This window comes from Dama dama, chromosome 13 (assembly GCF_033118175.1).
Source record: "Dama dama isolate Ldn47 chromosome 13, ASM3311817v1, whole genome shotgun sequence".
NCBI classification, from domain to species: Eukaryota; Metazoa; Chordata; class Mammalia; order Artiodactyla; family Cervidae; genus Dama; species Dama dama.
In genome coordinates, this window is record NC_083693.1 from 74,366,742 (window position 1) to 74,388,715 (window position 21,974).

At 52.3% G+C, this 21,974-nt stretch overlaps 1 protein-coding gene across 1 annotated transcript in view; it reads right to left on the reverse strand.

Moving 5' to 3' along the window:
• CDC42BPB (CDC42 binding protein kinase beta) overlaps window positions 1-21,974 on the reverse strand; it is a 99,212-nt gene that overhangs the window by 35,381 nt on the left and 41,857 nt on the right. Inside the window, exons 3-8 of the mRNA XM_061159482.1 lie at window positions 18,253-18,336; window positions 15,973-16,068; window positions 9,611-9,759; window positions 4,976-5,069; window positions 2,935-3,135; window positions 1,067-1,315 (exon numbers count right to left, since the gene is read on the reverse strand). Of these exons, the coding sequence (XP_061015465.1) occupies window positions 1,067-1,315; window positions 2,935-3,135; window positions 4,976-5,069; window positions 9,611-9,759; window positions 15,973-16,068; window positions 18,253-18,336 (873 nt within the window). The remainder of the gene's footprint in view (window positions 1-1,066; window positions 1,316-2,934; window positions 3,136-4,975; window positions 5,070-9,610; window positions 9,760-15,972; window positions 16,069-18,252; window positions 18,337-21,974) is intronic.

A 21,974-nucleotide genomic window follows, 5' to 3' on the forward strand; every position in this document is an offset into this window, starting at 1 on the left:
CAGGAGCCGCCGCTCACCGTGACCCTGAGCAGGAGGGACGTGGGGCAGAGGCAGGGGCGCTGGGTTCCTGCCCTGAAACAGGCCACAGGCAGAAGCGGGGTCTGGAACCCAAAGGGAGACTATTTCACATGGGTTTACTGCTATTTTTCAGTTTGCTTTTATTTTTAATAGAGAAGGACCCTCAAAGTTATTTACCTGGTAAATTTCAGTGTGGAAACACGTTTATCTGAAGTTCAGGAAAAATCCTTTCAACAATAATATTAACACTTTCCTCGGTCTTTCCTCACATCATCTAAAGTTCCACTCTTATTTTACTAAGAAAGAGCCTCTAAAGCCTCTAAATCAAACACGTTTTTCTTTTCCCTGGTTAAACCTCAGTTTCTCTATCCCCAAGACTCATGTACAGAGTAATGCGTACTGAATGCTGAGTCTGATGAGAACAAAATAATTTCACAAGACATGAGCAAAACTCTCTGGGCCCAAGAGGTACAATGACGAGCTTATCAGCGGCCCCGTGAGACCAGGTCAGATACCAGATGGGCCCCTCGGCCAGCGCCCAATGTGGAAAACCCACAATCTGAGACATCAGCGCCTCAAAATTGGCCTCTCATCCCTGTCGCTCCCGACCTCCGGCCGTGTGAGCAAACAGTCACGCACATGCTAAACACACGTGACGGCAGAAGAGCGGATGTGTCCTCAGGCACAGGGACAGTGAGGAGGAGTGGAGACCCAGAGACCCACGCCACCGTGGGGCCGTGGGCAGGCTCCTGGCCGGGGGGACAGGGCAGGAGGGACACTGATGCGGCAATGTACGTGACACTGTTTGCAAAGGCACAAAGGCATCAAAATAATTCTGATGAATCCTAAAATAGAACAGCTATTTAAAATTGAGTAAGCCATCGCTTTAAGGACCAAGCTGAAGGCCAGAATGAGAGGTGCATTCCTTGAGACAACCGCCAAAGTTTCTGGAAGTTGGCACAGCTCTCAGATTCACCGCCTTGAGGAGCAAGCCGTGCGCAGGCAGACCTGTGACACAACGCGGGGGGCAGGGCGCCGCCACACTTACGATGTTCCTCAGCACGTCGTCGTCCACGTCGAAGTTGGACGTGTCGGAAGGACTGCTCACGTCCGGAATGTAGGGCGCCTCTAGGTTCCGGATGTTCTCCCAGTTCAGCCCTTGGAAGAAGGCGTGCTTCTTGAAGTCCTCCACCCCGTTCTGTCCCAGCCGGCGCTCCCGGCTGCAGATCAGCCTCTGGATGAGGTCTTTGGCCTCCTCGGACACGTCCGTGACATGGGAAGGGAACTGAAACCGCTCCTGGGGAGGGCAGGGGGGCAGTCAGAGGACTCCAAGGTGCACAGACATCACGGGGAACAGAGCAGAGGCAACAGCTCCAGAGCCACAGTCACTTCCTATGTTCCAGTAACCAAGTACAACCGAAGCTAATGAAGCTTCATTCCAGAAAACCCTTAGACTCGCCGGTTTTACTCATGGCAGCCTTGTTACCAAGCTGCATGTAATCTAAAATGGTGATAAATTTTCACCTATCAAGGTGGCAAAGAACACCAACAACAGGTTGTAGGTGGGAGAAAAACGGGCCCATCCTTCAGTATGCATTTTGCCAACAGTATCAGTGAGAAACCACGACATGTTCGTGAAGCCATTCCACTCTGACCAAGGAAATTGGAAAGTACCTCAATGCTCATCAAAGAGGGACTTGTTACAACAAGATACAGTGCACACACACACATGGTAAGGTCTGCCTCTGACACTGAGTAGAAAGATGGTTGGAACCCTGCCCATATGTGACCGTGATACCATTTATTTAGACAGTCCCCCATTCCCACATGCTAGGAGGTTCACAAGGCCACACACCCACCACGGCACCGCGGACCTGCGTGCCGAGCCGCCCCTGCGGTCCAGGCCTCACCTGTAATCTCTAGAAGGGACGGCAGAGCTGCCTCATGGTGTTCGGAGACCACCAGGTGGGCCCCACAGGTGGCGGGCACTCAGGGACCGCAGGTCTTAGAATGTAACCAAGTCCCACTTGTTACCTTAACCACGCTCATCACCAGAAGTTCATGGGGTGACTTTCACCATCAACTTACTGCATGCACTTCGGCATGTCTGAAGTTTTTAATAGTATGTACTAATTTATAAATAAATATGTATTTCTCCTTTGCAAAAACTTTTTTAAGGCATAACTTTCCTTGATTTAGAGTTAAACAAAGATACTTTAGGACTTTAATGTTAATCTGCTCCTTATCTGAGCAAATACTGGGGGGCCAGGCTGGGGGAAGATAGCAGACAAATGAGCACCTGTCTGGGCGAGTGACCGAGCACGGGTGAAGGGTGCCGTGAGTCAACAGCCAGAGAGGCTGACCCTGGCATCAGAAGGACGTGGGGAAAGACGGGTAAAAAGGAAAAACCCAGATGACGAAAACATTAGACGGAAGAAGAAATAATAAACAGAAAATGAGGGAAATAGAAGTGAAAAATGAATAGCTGGGAAAAGGGAGAGAAACAGGAGGGAAAGAAACAGGCTCAACAAAGGACCAAGAGCACTACTGTGCTGAGACGTGTGACCCACTCCTGACTACGACTTTGGGGCAAGCAGGCTGGAGCGGCAGAGCCGACGTCTAAGGGAAGGGGCAGGCACACAGGTGACAGTGGCCTGCAAGCCCCCTCGGGCAATATTCCCACCCACCTGGCCCCGCACGGACCTGCCTCTTGCTCCCGAAGCCCACGTCTCCTGCAGGGTTCCGGCTCGATGGACCCGCCCCCCTCCACCAGGGAGTGGGAGCGCCCCCTCTGCCGTCATCTCCCGGGTCAGCAGCCTGCTCAGACACCCGTCTGGCCGCCCAGCCTGCCCCACTGTCCCTCTTCCACAGGGACTCGGACACACACGGGGCGGGGGGTGCAGTGCGACGGCTTACTTCATGGTTCATGATCTTCCCGTAGGTCTCCACGAGGGACTCGGCATAGAACGGGGTCTCTCCGTACAGCATCTCGTACATGCAGACGCCCAGGGACCACCAGTCGCACTCGGGGCCGTACTTGCCCATGCCGTCCTCCATTGCCTGCAGGATCTCTGGGGAGATGTAGTCCGGGGTGCCCACGGCCACGGAGGACTGCACCTTAGGGGAAAGAGCGGGCAGGGTGAAGGGGAACCCGAGGACGTCACAGGGTAAATCTTTACATGGTCATGATTTAAAAACCTCATAATGAAAAATTCAGTGCAAATAAATATTCCTATAGCACTAAACCGGGGATTCCCGTGTAACTCCGTCAGTAAAGCCTCTGCCTGCAATGCGGGAGACCTGGGTTCAATTCCTGCATCAGGAAGTTCCCCTGGAGAAGGAAATGGCAGCCCACTCCAGTATTCTTGCCTGAAGAATTCCATGGACAGAGAAGCTGGGCAGGCTACAGTTGATGGGATCGCAAGAGTCAGATACAACTTAGAGCTATCTTTATAGCTCTAAACACTGGGCAGTTTCCAGAATGCACCAGACTCTCCCGCCCACCGGGATTTTCAGTCCCTAGATGCCCACCCAGCCCCACAGGGCACTGGAGCCCCACATCCCCCATCGCAGCTCACAGTGTGGCCCGGGCACCCAGTGCATCCAGGCCAGCCCTCCTTGGACTTGTACGTGCATAGACACCACACGCTTGCAAGACAGAGATCCTGAGACGCTGCCTTTCTGACACGCTCCCAGAGGAAGCTCGGGCTGCTCACCCACACCCTACCCTTGAGCTCCAAACTGGAATGTCTGGCAGTAGGTCCAGGGACCAGCTGGGTGCTGGACACGCCCTAGGTGGGGAGCTGCAACCATCGCAGAGACAACCTGGGGGTTGGGTGTGCTAGGAGGTCAAAGACCGGCCTCAGAGCACGTGCAGTCCACATGACTGGGGGTCAGCAAGACGCGACAAGAGCCAAGAAGGCCCGTCCTCGAAAAGACCAGCCTCTCCCCAATCACAGCCCAGGGCCCGGCGGCAGGACTCATTGGGGTGTCCTCAGGAGTCAGACAGGGCGGCAGGGGACAGCTACCGGAAGGTAAGGCAGGTGAGCCCCTGGGAAAGGTGCCCAGCGCGTGGGCTCGGACCAAGGCCTGTGCTCCCTCGTTAGAAGACTGGCTTTGGGGACAGCACCAACAGACCCATCACATTAGAAATAAGAGACTGGCTTTGTGGAGAGAGAGGGAGTAAACCAACTCGCTCTTTTTAAAATGCCGTCAAGTGCTGCCAGCTTTACGTTCTTTTACTGTGGCTTGAAAACCCACAACAAGGGGTGGGCGAGGGGCTGCTCTCTCTGGAGAAGCAGTTACAGTAGACTTTATGACGCGTGTAGGTTTTAAAGAAAAGACTCCCAAAACACGGAAAACTCAAACTGCGACCGGGGCCACCGGAAGGATGCTGACGAGTCCCTGACGATCGGAGCCACGTGCTGGAGCCAGCGAGGCGGGGTGGGGGGTGGGGGGCCCACCGAGGCTGCACGGCCAGGGGGCTCTGACCCGGCCCAAGCCCAGCCTCCTTGGGGTCTGACGGCCACTCCAGGGGCGTCCTCCCGCTCTGCAGTGGGAGCGTCCACTGGCCCTTGGAAGAGGGGGTATGGAGGACCCCCGTTCAGGAAGTCCTGCCCCAGACAGAAACGAGAAGGCACCGACTCCCGGGTCAGGAGGACCCGAGGCTGCCTCTCCCTCACCGTGGGGCTGGCCCACCGGGGCCGCCTGGGGGTCTGAGGACACCTGACCCCTCCTCTGCAGAAGGCACACATATCACTTCCGCGAACACAAAAAGCAATCAAGATGTTTTAACTGTAAACAGAAAATTTCAACTGTTTTCTAAATGGACTTATCTTAATTCACATTAATAAACTTGGTTTTTTAATTGTATCTCAAATTGAAAATGTAAATAAGCCCCTTCTAACTGCAAGCAAACCACAAGACCAAATGGAAGAGTGTCAACAAAAATACCTACAGTTCCATCGTCATTCATCTTCAAACAGGATCCAAAGTCAGCCAGGCGGATATGACCATTTACATCCAAAAGGACATTGTCAGGTTTAATGTCTCTGTTAGTAAAATAAACACACAAATTAACGATTTCCATGCAACACGTTAGGTAGGTCACAGCCCTTCACTAGCAGAGAATCACCAGAGGAAGCACTAGTACGTCACGACAGGACCCAGGAGAGCGTCCCCTGCGGTGGTTGGTCTGCGGGCAGCAGCGGTGAACCCCCATTCACCACTGGGACCTGGCCACGGACCCCACCTGTCCCCACCCGCCAGCCCAGGCCTCCCCCGTGCTGGGCGCTGCTCTCAACCCGGGGCCACGGCAGGGGCTGGACCGCACCACCTGTGCTCAGGAAGCCTCCCTCCGGCCGGGACGTCGGGACATGAACACACAAGACCCCGCCACACAGGGTCTCGGCATCAATCATAGAGCACAAGCCGCGTGGCAGCTGCTGCGAGGAAACGGGAGGGACAGCAGAGGAGGCAGCCCTGCGTTCACAGGTGTGAAGGGGGCCCGGCGGCTGTGACCCAAGAAGAGACACCTGAGCGGGGACGTGATGCCTAACGGAGTCGGGTGAGGAGCTGGGGCAAGACGGTCGGTGTCCTACGGGTACCCTGCACCCCGGAGCACCACGGGCCCCGCCCCACAGTGCATGTTACAGACGACGACAGGGAAGCTCGAAGCGGAGCAGTCTGCCGGTTACCCTGCAGCAGGAAAGTGAACTCTGTCGCACTCAACCCGCCATCCTACCGCCTGTCGTGTGTGCTGCCCAGCACTGGGCGGGGAGTGCGGGGCGGGGCGGTGGACGTCAAGGGACTAGTCCTCCTTCCTGGCAGAGTAAGTGTGTGTGACCGGACAGCATGACAAAAGAAAAGGAAGGTGTTCACCAAGAAGAGCGAAGGATGCTCCCAGCAGCACAGCTGGTAACAACTGCCAAGAGGGGCTGTGATAAGGCCCACATTCTGCAGGGGGGCTTGAGCCTGGACCACCTCAAGTCCACCTGCAGAATGGACAAAGAGGCCAGGCCACTCTGGCCTGACAGAATGCTACACCCTGATGCAAACACATGAAAGCCCCCGCTACTCCCAACAACACAGGTAGGTCTCACAAACACGTGCGAGCAAAAGATGATTAATTCAAAAAAAGCAAAGCAAAAAACAAAAAACAAACAAAAAAAAACCTCTAGCAAAGCACTCCAAACTGAAATAAATCTTAAATAAATACTCAGGAATGTGAAAGAGAAAACAAAAGAATCCCTCAATGAGTCAGAAAAATAAAAACTACTTTCCTGGTGTTCTAGTAAGACTGAGCCTCCATTGCAGGGGACAAAGGTTTGATCCCTGGTCAGGGAACTAAGATCCCACACGCGGCGAGGTGTGGCAAAACAAAGACCTAGACAAAAATAAGGAGAAGAGAAAACAGACTTGATTTAACCCAGGGGAGGAACAGAAGAAAAAGACAATCTTAACAGAAATGAAAACTAACGTGTAAGATGCCAAAGAAGAGTCAATTTAAATAAAGATCCAGGGCCGATCTGGTGGCTCAGTGGTGAAGAATCCGCCTGCCAATGCAGAAGACACAGGTTCAACCCCTGCTGTGGGAAAGAGCCCACAGGCCCCAGAGCAACGAAGCCTGTGTGTGCGTGTGCGCCGCAGCTCCTGAGGCCCCGCGCCCTGGAGCCCGCGCCCCCAACCAGAGAGAAGCCTGTGCAGCAGCCAAGACCCAGCACAGCCAAAAATAAATTAAAACATTAAAAAAAAAAATCTAATGAAAGGTACTGAAGAAACGGAGGAAAAGAGCTGAAAAGGTAAAAATGGGACAAATAATTCAAAACGGTCGGGGACAAAGCACCTGGAGACCGAAATGGAAGACAGAGGCAAAGAAGGCACAACATACACGTAACAGGAGCCCTTGAAGAATCGAAACAGTAAAACATCGCATCTGAAGCTGAAGCCCGAGACAACTTTCCAGAAGTAAAAAAAAAAAGACCTGAATCTGCAGACTGAAAGACCCATCAAATTTAAAAATAAGTAAGTAAGTGTCCTGCTTTGTTTGCAGCCAGACCAGTTGATATTGAAGTTGATATGCAACAACCAACATGTTAGAAGAGCTAGGAAAACACTAAAAAGAAAGAGGTGTGATGGGGGACTTGGTCCCATGGAGTTTCAAGCCTCCATGACGTGGTCCCAGAGCAGAGACAGAAAGACAGTGGAGCAGAATGTCCAGAACAGACCAAACTCATACAGAAACAGAGCATATCATAAAGACGCTACCTCAGATCAGTGGGCAAAGACACAGATAAGTTAAGTTTGTGCTGGGACAACTGAACAGCCTTTTAATTAAAGATAAAATCAGATCCATTCTTTATATTAGAATAAACTCCAAATGGAGTTTATGTAAAAAATGAAACCATTAGAAGAAAACAACCAATAAATTTAACACGTTTAAAAAATCTGCCTGTGGGACTTCCCTGGAGTGGCTAAGACCCTGGGACCCCAATGCAGGGCCTGAGGTCAATCCCTGATCAGGGAACTAGATCCCTCGTGTCGCAAATAAGACCCGGCGCAGCCAAGTAAATATTTTTTTTTTTTTTTAAACAAAGAGTTGAGTGGAAACGTTAAAATTGAAAACAAAACCCTGCCTGGCTGCAACCCCTGGGAGCCTGTGCCTCTTGGTCTCTGCTCTGCTACTTTCCGAGGTTGACCTCCTGGAAGGGCGGCGCGCACCGGGGAGCTCGGCTCTGGGTCGGAGGTCCCTGCTGCTTCCTGCAGTGGGCCTCGAAGGGGTCCAGCTGCCAAGGCCGGGGCGCAGCGGCTCTGTCTGCAGGAGCTGGGCTGGGGTGTGGCGGGCACTGCCTGAAGAAGTCGCCGTGGCCAACGTCCTCCCACGGGAAAGAGGCCCAAAGCTACGGTCTGAACCTGCCCGTTGTGTCCATGGTTCTGATGGGAGTTACTCACTCCTGGCCCCACCACAGGCAGCCTTAACTTACTCAGGCTCACCCCTGAGATGGGGATAGGACTGACTTCCTGTACTATCTAGCTCTGCGAGCTCTTCTGTTTTTAGACTAGGTCATTCAAGCACTTAGTCTGAATATTGCGTTGACTTTAAGGGAAAAAACAACGTCAAATTATGTATTTTAATTTTCCTACTATGCCCTAAAGTTAAAAGATAGAGCAAAGCTTCTACACAAACAATTAAGAAAATGGGCAGAAAGCTATCTACTCAGGGAAAAACAGGAAAGAATAAACTGTTCAAAAGGCAGTCAAATTAATTTCCCTGGAGATCTGTGACAACTACAAATCTCTCTGTAGTGAATTAAGCAAAGTTCCATCAAGAAGAGTATAAAATCTGATATTGAAAACAAGAACAGTGACTGTTATAACAGCAGGCATAATGGCATTACAGAACACAGCAAAGAGAAGAGTGACTCTGGCCCAAACCTCACCATCCTGAGAGCAGCACCTGCTATGGGGGCAGCACCCTGGGCTGCCCGTGACATGGAGACCTGCGCCCTGGGCAGAACCGCGTGGTCCCTGGCAAGCCGCCCCCTCCCAGGGCAACAGGGTCACATTCGTGGCAGGACTTGAAGGGCTGTTCCTTTGACACTGGGCACCATCGCTACCCCAGGAGCACAAACTGCATCTGGTCAGGAAAATCCCCGACAGGCTCAGAGGCATACAAAGTACTTAGTGAAAGAAGCCGGTGTACAATCTGCGACCTGTGCAGTTCACACTCACGGTGTCCGAGGGGGGAACTGCACATTAACTGGGACCAGGTGGGAAGGAGGGATGAGAGGGATGTACTTATGTGAAAGAGTCAAACCTCCACTCAAACAGACATGCTCTAAGACCCCCGCCCCCACCCCACAAAATGCAGCAACAACAGAAATACATTTCTGTTAGCTGGAAATATGAAAGCAAATACCAGAAGAAACAACTACAAATTGATGATAGTTACCTGTGGCAGGGGTGTCAGGACTGAACACTCATGTTTTGTTATAAGCCCTGTACACCTATTTGAATTTCTAAAACTATCGCCATGAAACACTTTGATAAAAAGAAGTAAAACAGAACCAACAACCCCCGCCCCCCCCCCCCCGCCCCCACCCTCACAGGACTGAATCCCTGTCTTAAACAGCAGAATGAGACGGACACAGAGGTGCAGGCTGGGCAACGACTAGGGCCGCGGTCCTGGTGGCGGGGGGCGGGGGCCGTGTGGCGAGCAGGAGGGGGCCTGCTCCACGCTGTCACCCCCGTCTGCCACGCAGGAGCAGTTACACTCGTTTGAGTCCTTTATGCTGCTGTGATGGGAGCCCCCTCAACTCAACCCCTCTAATGTTCTGTGGGTGACCAGGAAACGAGCTCTGGGGGACGGGCAGGGCAGAGCACGAGCCAATGGCAGGCAGACACCAAAGGACAAGGGGACCTCAGCTGACTGCAGCGGCCACAGAGCTGCGACCTGGGAAGGCACCCCACATCATGGCAGCCAAAGGGAGGACCCCAACCTCCCAAACTCTCCACAGAGCCTGGCGCTGGGGCTCTGAAAGGACTGCTTTAACATGTTAATGGTGGTTTCCATAAAACACATCAAGGTGATTACCTGTGCACGTAATGAAGCTGATGGATGGAATCGATGGCCAACACCATTTCACCAATGTAGAATCTTGCCATATCTTCTGGAAGTTTGTCCTCAAATTTACTGAGCAGCGTCAGTAAATCGCCACCTACATAGTAATCCATGACCAAGTACTGCAAATGGGCAGAGAAGACAGCATCCATCACCACCAGACCTAACGATCAGAGGCCACGCTCCCGCCTTCTGGACCCACAGGGTCTGGAGGGATGGCTCCCGAGAGGCTCCTGTTGCCCAGCACGCGCCCCCGGAATGTGGACCTTGAGAGACTGCTGGGTGCAAAGTGACACATCCGCCAGGGAACAGAGAGCAGTAAGTATCTATTCTTGCCAATAAAATTTCTGCCTGCACAACACAACCGGATGGTATCACTATAGAAGCCACACTCAATTCACAAATTGATGAGAGGACTGCTGATTTCTTGATATCACTACATCTTCCTATGCAAACTAGCAGTGTATTATTACTGATTTGTACAAATCTTTTTTTCATATTCTTCGAAATGTTTTACCCCAATCTCTTGTTTTTATTGAATGGTTCTTTTATTCTACAGTGCTTCACAAATTTCAAGTTTCATACATACAATTTCATACATACATTTTTACATACATATAATCTCAAAAAAACTTCCTTTCTTAGTCCCTACTCTTCTATTACCCTTCCTCCTTCACTCTCCCTAATGGTAACCACTGGTTTGTTCTCTGTAAGACTGCTTCTTTTTTGTTATGTTTACCAGTTTATATTGTATTTTTTAGATTCCACATATAGGAGACATATACAGTATTTGTCTTTCTCTGACTTATTTCATTTAGCACAATACCCTCCAAGTCCATCTATATATTCCTACAAATGACAAAATTTTATTCTTTTTTATGGCTGAGTAGTATTCCATTGTGTGCACGCACGCGTGTGAGAGAGAGTGAGTGAGCGAGCACACACATGCATACGACCACATCTTCTTCACCCATTCATCTGCTGATGGACACCTACGTTGGCAATTGTAGAAAAATGCTATGAACACTGGGGTGGGTGTATCTTCTCAAATCAGTGTTTTGCTTTTTTCCGGATATATACCTAGAAGGGGAACTGTTGGGTCACGTGGTATTTCTATTTTTAGTTTTTGAGGAACTGCCATTCTGTCCTCCATAGTGGCCGCACCAGTTTACATCCCACCAACAGAGTACGAGGGCTCCCTTCTCTCTACAACCTCGCCAATATTTGTTACGTATGTTCTTTTTTTTTTTTTTTCATTTAAAAACATCACTTCTTTATTTCAAAGGAGAAAAAAAAAAAAAAGACCCTCCCAACCCTTTCCAAAAAAACCCAATAATAACAATAATAAAAAATCCTATTAGAAACCATAAAGAAGCACTGAGAGTTTGAGTATTACATTCTTCAAGTATGCTGTTCGGATTTTTTTGTTTGTTTGTTTAAGTTGGTGAGTATACACATCTTTTTAAAAAAAACCTTAAAAGTGCGGCCATGGGATTTGCTTAAAATTAAGTAGTTAGAGGGCTACTTCAAAATACTGTAGTAGGACTGCGCAGTGATCCTTGGGTGTGATGTCCTCTTTTGTATCCTAGCAAAGATTAAGGGACCAGGCTCCAAAGTGATCATACTTCCAGGGTTAGCGTGGGTGGCCAACTTGGGTGAGAAAGCCAGGGAGATCCACGTGTTCTTCCACAGACAAGGAAAATCCACCCCGAGCACAGAAACTCAGACATGGAATGTGGTAGGACTTCACAGTAAAGTCAGTCTGGGACGTATGTTCTTTTTGATGACAGCCATTCTGACAGGTGTGAGGTGACATATCGCTGTGGTTTTGAGTTGCGCTGCCCTGATGACTAGGGATGAAGAGCATCTTTCCATGTACCTGTCGGCCATCTGCATTTCCTCCCTGGGAAAATGTCTAATCAGTTCTTTCACCCATTTCTTAACTGGGTTAAAGAAGAGTAAACAATATTTGCAAAATATCTGAAGAATAAAAGACAAGGAAGTCCCATAACATACGTTATAAAGAACTGGAAATTAAAATAGTTTTTGATTCATAGATAACGTGAGAGTCTAATGAGATACAAACTTGGAAAAGAAAAGTGTTTATGGAAGTTTCCCCTACAGCAAAGGCAGCCGAGGTAAGAGCAGATAGACACACATCCACGGTGTCTCACTGGAGGGCCCAGCCCACGGGCGTGAGCTGAGCTTCCGTCTCCCGAGGGTCTGCTCCATGCGGGGCTGGTGCTTCCACACATGTGTGGAGGACACATTGTGTGAGAGACAGTGCTTCGGGCTCCAGCCCCACGTGGGCTCCGCCGGCCCAGCAGGCGCTGTGGCCTGTTCACGGGCCGCGCTCCCTGGTGAACTGAGCGGCCACTATGCCAGTGAAGCTCTGTCGCCTGCACCTGACCTGCTTTCTCTGCCCGGGAACCTCGGGGGCAGTCACAGCTCATCTGAGTGATGCCAGCAGGAATTATACCAACTGCTGCTGGTGACTTGCCTGATTCTGGACTCCATGGGGGATTCAACTCCCCCAGGGCCAAGGGCGGTTAAGAGCTGTGAACAGTGCAGGGAGGGGAGCAAGTACGCGGGGACGGGGCGACAGGACGCCCAGCACTGGACGCTCTTCGAACGGACCACAAACTGGAATGGGCAGAAGACGCCAACTTCATTTTTTAAAAATGTGGAAATAACAAACTTCTTTGATTATGAAAAACAGACTATCTTCTTCAGAACACAGACCAGAATGACAACTTCCTAGAGGAAACTTTTTGTGAGAAATCCTCCCCCTCCAAAATTAGACGGACTTTACAAATAATGTTGAGAGGCACACACAAGCCAGCACAGGCAGGAGACACCAGCTCTTCAGGAGAAGAAGCACATGGAGGGGACAAACACCCTGGCTGCGACAAGAAGACCAGCGTAACGTCCGCTCACTCCCCGTCTCAGCAGCAGACTTATTGGCACCTGCTCGGCCACGGGTCCCTCATGGGGCTGGCATCACACGGAGGGAAGGGAACATGGAATTCAGAGCGACAGGCCAGGAGAAACCCAACCGCAGGTGTCAGAGGCCCCACTGGTATTTACTGCACAGGGACCCCTGTGTGGATCCTGGGGGCAGGGGGGTCTGAGGGCAGGAGGGAGCCGGCCCGGCCAGGGGCTGCCTGCCAGACAAAGGGTTTGAGAGAAAGGAGCCAGTGAGTGAGGCGCGTGCAGGGGGGAGGCCGGGCCCCACTCCGAGCAACACAGATCATGGCTTCCCCTGGCTGCCCCGTGCGCACGGACCGGAAGGAGGAGAGCAGGACCAGAGCGGGCTGGGCAGGAGGTGAGGCTGACGGCGCGTGGGAGGGTGGAAGGGGAGACCACCCAACAGAGGGCGGGTAAGCCGGGAAAAGACCACGGCACCTGCGGCTGGACATGCGGGGTGAGGCAGAGCTAGGGAATGAGCGGCCAAGACCTTCGTTCCCTAAAGGTACCGGTGGGGGCAGGCAGCGCCATGGCTGGCCGAGCCTCCACTGTTTCCCTGTCCACCTAGAAATCTGAAGAGAAAGTCAGAAAGTGTATCACAGCAGTGCTAGAAATGACCGGTGGGCTCCTGGAAAACAAGTTTACAGGAAAAGGAACCTGCAAGGGCTTATAGGCAGGCGACTGGAAACTCATTTCTGGAACCAGAGAAAGCGACGGGCTATTTCGCCTGTCACATAACATAGGATCCTGACTCCAGTCAACAAGGCAACGCCCTTTCAGACTGGTGAAACAGCTTTAATTTCTAGGAAATGCCCAGTTTAGATGCCCACAGCAGAAGCTGTGACGCGGACGGACTCTGCAGGTGGCCCCCCCATCATGAGACCCCTCGTGCCCAGCGGGGCTCAGGCCGCCTGCTTCCTGCCTCGTTCCTCCTCACATCCTCCCCACAAGGCTCGTGAAGAGCGCCGCTGGGTGGTGGAGGCGGGAGCCAAGCCCAGCCAGCAGCCCGGGGTTCCCAGCAGGCAGCCCCGGGCCCCACCTGCCTCGTCTCGCGGCCCTCCCTGCACCTCGGAAGGGGCAGCCCCCCACACTCCCCCGGAATCCCTAACTGGCCATCGTGACTCAGAATAAGCCGGCAATACACTGTGCTGGTTGCAGGAAAAGTATCAGGGGGAAAAAAAACGTGGTCTTCCTTCTTCCTAGTACTCCTTAGAGACTTCATTCAGTTCTTAACAAAATAGGAAGTGAACTGGAGACAGTCCACTTGAAGCAGCGACACTCAATCTGGAAGCAGGGGCTGATAGAGAGACGGCCCCAGGCCCCGCTCCTGCCAGAGGGTGGGGACCAGGTCCCAGCACCGACCCTGGATCTGTGTGGTAACCTGGGATGAGTGATATCCTCTCCCCTTGCCCCAGAAACTGTTCATACAATGGTGAAAAACCACGGATGCCTGACTTGCCTGGCCACCGGGAAGACTGACTGATAACCCACAGGCTATGTCCAATAAACCCCAGCTGTCCCCTCCCCCAAAACAAACATGTATGTTTTCAATTCTAAATAAAGAGTCTAACATACCATGTTACCTAGTCCTGGCCTACTGAATCTAAGGGATTTCTCTGAGGTCTGAAAGAGATTATTTTAAGATAAACAAAAAAAAATTCTACATGACCCCACTTCCTGGAAGCACAGGGAGTCCACTACTGAGAGTGAACTCACATGTCACCCGAGGCCCTGACCTGCAAGCCCCATGCGGCCGCTGCTGGGGAAATGTGCCGGCTGCTCCCCAGGCGGAGAAGCTGGGCTGAGACCGGTTTCCCAGGTTCAGGCAAACCTGGAAAGTCCTTCTCAGAGTTAAAAGTCCTAACACAGCCATCATGAGTCACTCGGGACCCGAGCCAAAGGTCTGATTTACCTTTCGCTCCAAACTGGTTGCCCTGTACCTGTTCATTTTTTTAATTAATTTATTGTAATTGGAGGCTAGTTACTTTACAACATTGTGGTGGTTTTTGCCATACACTGACATGAATCAGCCACAGCTGTACATGTGTCCCCACCATCCTGAACCCCCCTCCCCCCTCCCTCCCCAGCCCATCCCTCTGGGTGGTCCCAGTGCACTGGCCCTGGGCACCCTGTCTCAGGCATTGAACCTGGACTGGTCACCTGTTTCAATGCCATTCTCTCAAATCAGCCCAGCTCGCCTCCTCCAGAGTCCAAAAGTCTGTTCTTTTTATCTGCGTCTCTTTTGGTATCTCACATATAGGATTGTCATTACCAGCTTTCTAAATTCCATATGCATGCATTAATATACTGTATTGGTATTTTTCTTTCTGACTTACTTGACTCCATATAAAAGTTTCATTCACCTCATCAGAACTGATTCAAATGTGTTTTTTTTAACGGCTGAGTAATAGTCCATGGTGTATATGTACCCCAGCTTTCTTATCCACTCGTCTGCTGATGGGCATCTAGGTTGCCTCCATGTCCTGGCTATTGTAAACAGTGCTGTGATGAACATTGGGGTACACGTGTCTCTTTCAATTCTGGTTTCCTTGGTGTGTATGCCCAGCAGTGGGATTGCTGGGTCGTATGGCAGTTCTATTTCCAGTTTTTTAAGGAATCTCCACACTGCTCTCCATAGTGGCTGTACTAGTTTGCATTCCCACCAAGGGTGTAAGAGATTCCCTCTTCTCCACACCCTCTCCAGCATTTACAGTCTGTAGACTTTTCGATAGCAGCTGTTCTGACTGTGTGAGATGGTACCTCACTGTGGTTTTGATTTGCATTTCTCTGATGACAAGTGATGTTGAGCATCTTCTCACGTGTTTGTCAGCCATCCATGTGTCTTCTGCACCTGTTCTCTTACACGTCCAAGCTCATCCTACCCACATGTGTGAGTCACAAAGTGATGAGCTGACACTGAAGTGAGCCCCAGCTCCGGTCAGAACAGATGACAAGAACAGGGGGACCAAGAGTCACGCCCCAGCCTACGCCAGCAGCCCCAGTGGGGAGGGCTGCAAACAGCACCTGCCGCCCGACGTGACCGTCAGGAAACGTGACAGAAAAAGCCACTCGGTCCAAGGCTCCAACATTCTGAATTTCCACAGAGTTTCTTATTCTTACATATAATTCAAGATGAAAAACCCCCATTTCATAAAAAACCAAGTGAAAAAAATAAGCGCGTTATCTAATGATCAGAGGGGAAAAGTTCACCTGATGACCACACTGAAACCAACCCTCAGTTTTACTGTCACACACACACTTAGGCAACGACAGTCCCAGAGAGCCGTACTTGTTTTCAGCAGTGGCACACAGGAGTCAGAACCCCTGCTAAGATGTCACAGGACAGGGTCCTCGGGGCCCACACCTACCAGGTAGTTCTCATCCTGGAAGGCGTAGTGCAGCGTGGTGATCCACTGACAGTCCCCGTTCACCAGCACGTCGCGCTCCTCCCGGAAACAGGCCGTCTGTGAAGAAGTGGGGAGAAAGCCAGGCTGTGTCCACTGGGAAAACGCCTGCAGGGCGCATCCCCAAGCGGACGCAGGCTCCGAGGCCACGGCCCCTGCCCTCCAGCCCTGCAGTGGATGGAGGCTCTGAGCGGACACAGGCTCTGAGCGGACGCAGGATGTGAGTGGACAGAGGCTCCAAGGCCACGGCCCCCACCCTCCAGGACGCAGGGACCAGGCGCGTGGCATCTCCCCATGAGGGCTCCCACCTACTCCTGGGCGCCCACAGCAGCAGCGGGATCTCTGCTCTCTCCTGCCCCTGCGGCCCCACCCCGAGAGTGTCGGGGCTGCTGAGAAGTCACCTCCTCGCAGGGGGCTTGCACCCACCCCTCCATACGCCCCTTCCAGGGCCAACATGTGAGGTTCAGCCCAGCTCACACTTGGACTTGGTGCACAGTATGCCAATCATAGGTTCTGTGTAACCAGGTTTAAATTTAAAAAGCAATATTCAACTCTTTAAAATGTGCTCATGCACCATGACTAGTGTGATAAGGTGAGAGTCATCTCCCCCTAAAGCTTTTACAATTTTTAACGTTTACGCTACATGCACATTTCACTCAAGATTAACATAACAAGTTACATTACATATGGCCCAGGTAGCATCTTTTATAAATCAATCACTTCCGTAAAAATTTAAACTGCAATACAACTTGCTACTAGTATTTCTTTCCCCAAGCACTTTATTCGGTCCCATAACTTTCACCTAACAGTAGCTTTTCCCCCCGAGAACCGCTCCAGTGATTTTCCTGTGTTTGCCAACCCGCCAGCAATGACAGGAAGGAGGGCTGCTGGGGCCGTCGGTGATGGGTGAAGATGGAGGGGGGATGCGGAGTGGGTGGGGAGGGGTGGACGCGGAGTGGCCGGGGAGGGGGGGACACGGAGTGGACGGGGTGGGGCTGGGGAGGGGGGTGACACAGAGTGGACGGGGCGGGGCTGGGGGGGAAGCAGAGTGGACAGGGCAGGGCCAGGGCAGGGAGGGACGTGGAGTAGACGGGGCAGGGCCGGGGGGGACACGGAGTGGACGGGGCGGGGCCGGGAAGGAGGCAGAGAAGGCCGGGTCATGGGACGCCTGCATTTCGAGTCCGGGTGACCACAACATCAGTGACAACTCAAACAACTCAATCACGTTTGAGCAATGACATGTGTTAAGACCTTGTGATGGGTGTTGCAGCCGGAAAGAGGACACGAGTGTGGGCAGGGGAGGGGAGAAGCCACATGTGGTTTAAGAGGACAGACCTGACGCCAGCAGGGTGTGAGGCAGGAGGGACAGCCTGAGCTCAGGAGAGCTGCGTGGCCATCAGCAGCGGTGTGCACTGTCCACACAGCGTGGCCACTAGCGTCGGCAGGTAAACCTCCAGGGAAAGGGCGAAGGGGCCACTTGGAGTGACCAGGAGGGCTCAGAGTGACGGGATGAGAAGGAATTTGCAGAGGAGGAGGTGGTGGTTCTGGAGGGGAGTGCCCGGGGCAGACAAAGGGCAGCCGCGGCCTGGGTGCAGAGGAGGCGGGTCTGCTGAGTGCCAGGGGGGAGCCTGAGCCCTCTGGGGGTGTGGGGGGGTGGGGAGAGCAAGGCCAGAGGCACGAAACAGCCGCCACCCAAGTGGACAAGGAAGAAAGAAACAGGCTGCCGTGCAGCGGTCACCTACTTCTATTTCTAACCTTCCCTCCCCTAGAGGAGGGAGGGCAAAACATTCCCAGCTTCAAGAATCCCTTCTGCTCAAGGAGCAGAACTGAGACAAGACGCCCGAGGGTTTTTTCCTGGCTGCACCAGGCACGTGGCATCTCAGCTCCCGGACAGGGACTGAACCCACGCCCCGGGCAGTGGAAGCTCAGGAGTCCTAACCACTGGTCGCTGCCCCCGCAGACATACCCGAGGGGGTGCTCAAGAGAGAGGCAGCTGGTCAGGAGCTGACATGGGGAGGGATGGGTGGGAGGGACTGAGGTCCTGACCACAGAAAGCAGCGACTCTCGTCAAGGAGGGAAGGACTGACAGAAGGAGGGAAGGACGGACAGAAGGAGGGAAGGACGGACAGAAGGAAGGAAGGCCCAGACGTGTGAGGACTTCAGCTCTCACCTGCTGGGCTTCATCAGACCTCTCCTGACAGAGAAACCGCCTGTTTACCGATTTATTCAAGGCGTCACACTAACCTCTGCTCTTTTCAGCATCTCCCACTTGTTGAGGATTTTCATGGCATATATTCGTTCAGTGTTCTTCATTTTGACAACAGCAACCTGTCATACAAATGAGAGTTCAACAAAAATTCAGTTAACGAAGCACAAAAAGGTCAGCAGCACATTTCATTAATTACAGTGAAAACTCAGCTGCCTGGAAACCCTGGAAAATGAGCTGTTAAGCAAAGTAAAGTTTTCTATATAAGTAAAGATTTGCCCTTTTAAGCATCAAAATTTGACTTTAGGACTTTCCTGGTGACACAATGGCTAAGAATCCACCTGCCAATGCTGGGGACACAGGTTCAATCCCCGGTATGGGAAGGCTGCACGTGCCTCGGGGCAACTAAAGCCTGTGCGTGATAACCCCCGAGCCCCCGCCCCGCACTCGGAAACTGGGGAGGCCACCGCAGGGAGAAGTCTGAGCACCACAACCTAGAGCAGCCGCTTGCTCTCTCGCAGCTAGAGAAAGCCCGAGCAGCAACAAAGGCCCAGTGTAAACAAAAATAAAAATGAATTGATTAAAAAAAAAGTCGGTTCTAGCCACATGCGGCCTGGGTGACCTCGGTAGCTGGCTCGGCCCCCATCACTTTGGAGCTGAAGCACCGGAGCACGTGGTCTGCTGGCCTCTCTGGGGTCTGGGCATTTGCATAGTGATGGCTTTGCATTCTGTCAGAGGCTCCCAAGCTCCCCTCCTGCATTCTGGGGCTTCATCTCCCCATACACCCACCCACCTCCACCTCTCAGTCCCACGGCCAGCCCTGCATGCACCAGGACTCGCCTCCGGGATTTTTTCTTCACGACAGTGGTGAGTAACTGGGGTAGGGGATGTCTTGCTGTATCTCACTGTTTGCTGAACCCAGTGTGGGTAAGGCGCAAGTGGGGAAACTGGAAGAAAACTAGAGGAGCCGTAGGAACCGCAGACATGTTCTCTCTGGGCTGGCGCAGCAGCCCCACCACAGACCACAGCGTAGCTGCAAGGGCTTTTCAGGTGGAGCTTATATATGTTTACAGAACAGAAGTGGCCCATGGGGTGCGTCGTGACACACATGTGTGGTGCTGTATGCGATCTCAGCTGTGACATAACCATGTATTTATAAACGCAGGGTGAGAGGCTATGGGACAAGAGAGCCTGACCACCACCGTCTTGGCTAATTTGCTCCTTCCCTACAGGGGGCCCCAAAAGTGTAACCTGGGCAGATTCACTTCTTTGTGCCTCAGTTTCTACAACTAGGAAATGGACAACAGCAGGACTAGCCTAAGACTGCTGTGTGAATCAAAAGACTCGACACGTTCAACATGGCTCAGGATGGTTTAGGCACATAGTTATTAGCCCTCAGGCTGTCAGCCATATTCTTCAAGGGACAACTCAAATGCCACTTCGTCCAGGAAGTCCTCTTGGACTTCTGGTCCCCTTAGATGAAGTCTTCCATTGAGGCACATGAGATGTGATGTCTGCACCATCGTATGGCACATCCTATTCTATATAAATAAATCACTCACTCACTGCCCTGAGTCCCCATCACAAAACCGCAAGCAGTGATACTGACCCCTGCACCTGGGCTCTGCTGCCAGGGGCTGCCACACCCAGGGATGGGACAGAGAGTTCCGAAGTGAACCACTTATTCCCCTGCTTTGTAATCAACACCACACAGCAACATCATTGCAGCGGCCACAGGAGCTGACACACACAGAACACCGCCTGCGCCCAGAGCTGTGCCAAGCAGTGGACCCACCCTCTCTCAGCTAACCCTCTCCACGGTCCTAGATGGGGGCTATTTCTAATATCTTCACAGGTGTGCCATCTGAGGTGCAGAGGGGTTAAACAACACAACTAAGAAGGGGCAGAGCCTCACGCCCTCAGGCGTGTGCTGGGAAGGACTGTCTTGCAATGATGGTCACAATCAGATATAATCCTCCCAGAGCCTGCAGAGGGTTGGAGGTGCGTGCCCTGCACTGCTGGGCTCCCAGCCAGGGCCCCCTCCGCACAAGTGCCCATGACCACCCTCTGGCCCTCACCCCCTTCACCCCATCACTGCCACCCCAAGAGCTGCTCCCCTCACACCACACCTAAGCTGCTGTCTGTCCACTGCCGAAAAGTTTAGAAACCACTGACCAAAGTCGCTACAGCTCTGAATAAACTAAGAATAACAAATAGCAACAACAAATGAATGTTTAGTGGGCTCTCCAACATGTCTAAGAACAGGAACTCTGGGCACACACTCTGTCATCAAGTGAGGATTGTCTATTTCTTCCTGGGAATTATGTAATTATATAAGCTGGGGGGGTGAGATATCAAGTGGAAGAAAACCCCAAAAACTACATAGTACTTAGTACAGAAATGGTCTAACCTGACAAGCTGGGTAGAGCTGCTAACCTTTGAGGGAAAGAATGAGATTCTGAAAATGAGAAGCGTCAGTGACGATCCAGACCTTGTGGGAATGAGACGCAGATCACAAGAGAGCGTGGCTCTGCAGAGGAGCCCTGCCAGGGCACAGACCACTTTCAGATAACACGCACAACGGTTCTGTTAACACACACACACAGGCAGAGAAGGAGGGCGGAGGGAGCTCAAGCAAAAGCAGCACAGTTATAACATGACCAAGAAAATGAGATAAAACGTCAACAAAAGGGCATCTGAGGAAAGGGCTGGACTGATCTCTGAACCGTTCTATACACACAGCTGTTCTGTTAATTTGAACCTGTTTCTAAACAAAGCTTTCAAAGCTTTGTTTCTTTAAGTCATCCTAGGAACAAGGGACAGCAGGGCAGGGTGGCTGGACACACAGGCTTTGGGTCAGGCAGGGTCAGTGTTGCCCCCCACAGCCCACCCTCGGGCCAGGCCCCCCGCTCTGCGCCTCAGTCTCGCATCTTCTCCATGTCTGTGAAGCCATGTGAGGCCTGTGGTGGCCGGCACACGGTCAGGACCTGCCGTCACGTCCAAAGCCACGGCCCTGGGCACTGCACCTCGGAAGCTGGGGAGTGAGCCCCGACTGCAGTACAGGGTTGGAGGAACCTCCTGGGCTGCTTCTCCACACTGAGGGGAGGACAGAAACATGTTCAAAGCTCAGGAATAAGCCAGCACCCTGAGACTCCTAGCCCTGGCTCAATAATAACCTAGAAATTTTGCTGAGCTCTGCTCCAATTCTGAGGTAAGAGGGTCATACTCCACTCCAGGCAGACTCTGCGAGTTCTTCCTATAGGCAGGGCTCTTGAATGGTGCCACCATGGTGTCAGAGGCACAGGTGCACACAGCTGCTTGTGCAAGGCACGCACAGACCTGTCTGTGGACAGTTGCACACACAGGGCAGATCTGCACACAGACTCTCCCCATCCCTGGCTTGTCATGAGGAAACAATCATTCAATTAGAACCACGTGTGAAGAACACTCAGGAAACAGCAATGATTAGGGCATCCTCATTTCCACAATCCACTCGGTGCTTTGGAGACAGAGAAACCGAAACGGGGCCACATTTCAGGCACGTGATGACAAGACCACCCCAGGGAGCAACAGGCGGTGGTGGGAAGGGGAGTCACAGAGCCCAGAACTCCGGCTGCGCTGGCGAGGGCGGCGCTCGTGTGCAGGCGAGCCTGATGGACACAGGACACCTGGCCAGATGAGCTGCGTGAGGAGGGCTGGTGTGGGGGCCCAGGCCACAGGGCCCAGGGCGGGCTGACTGTGTGCCTCATACAGAGAAGCT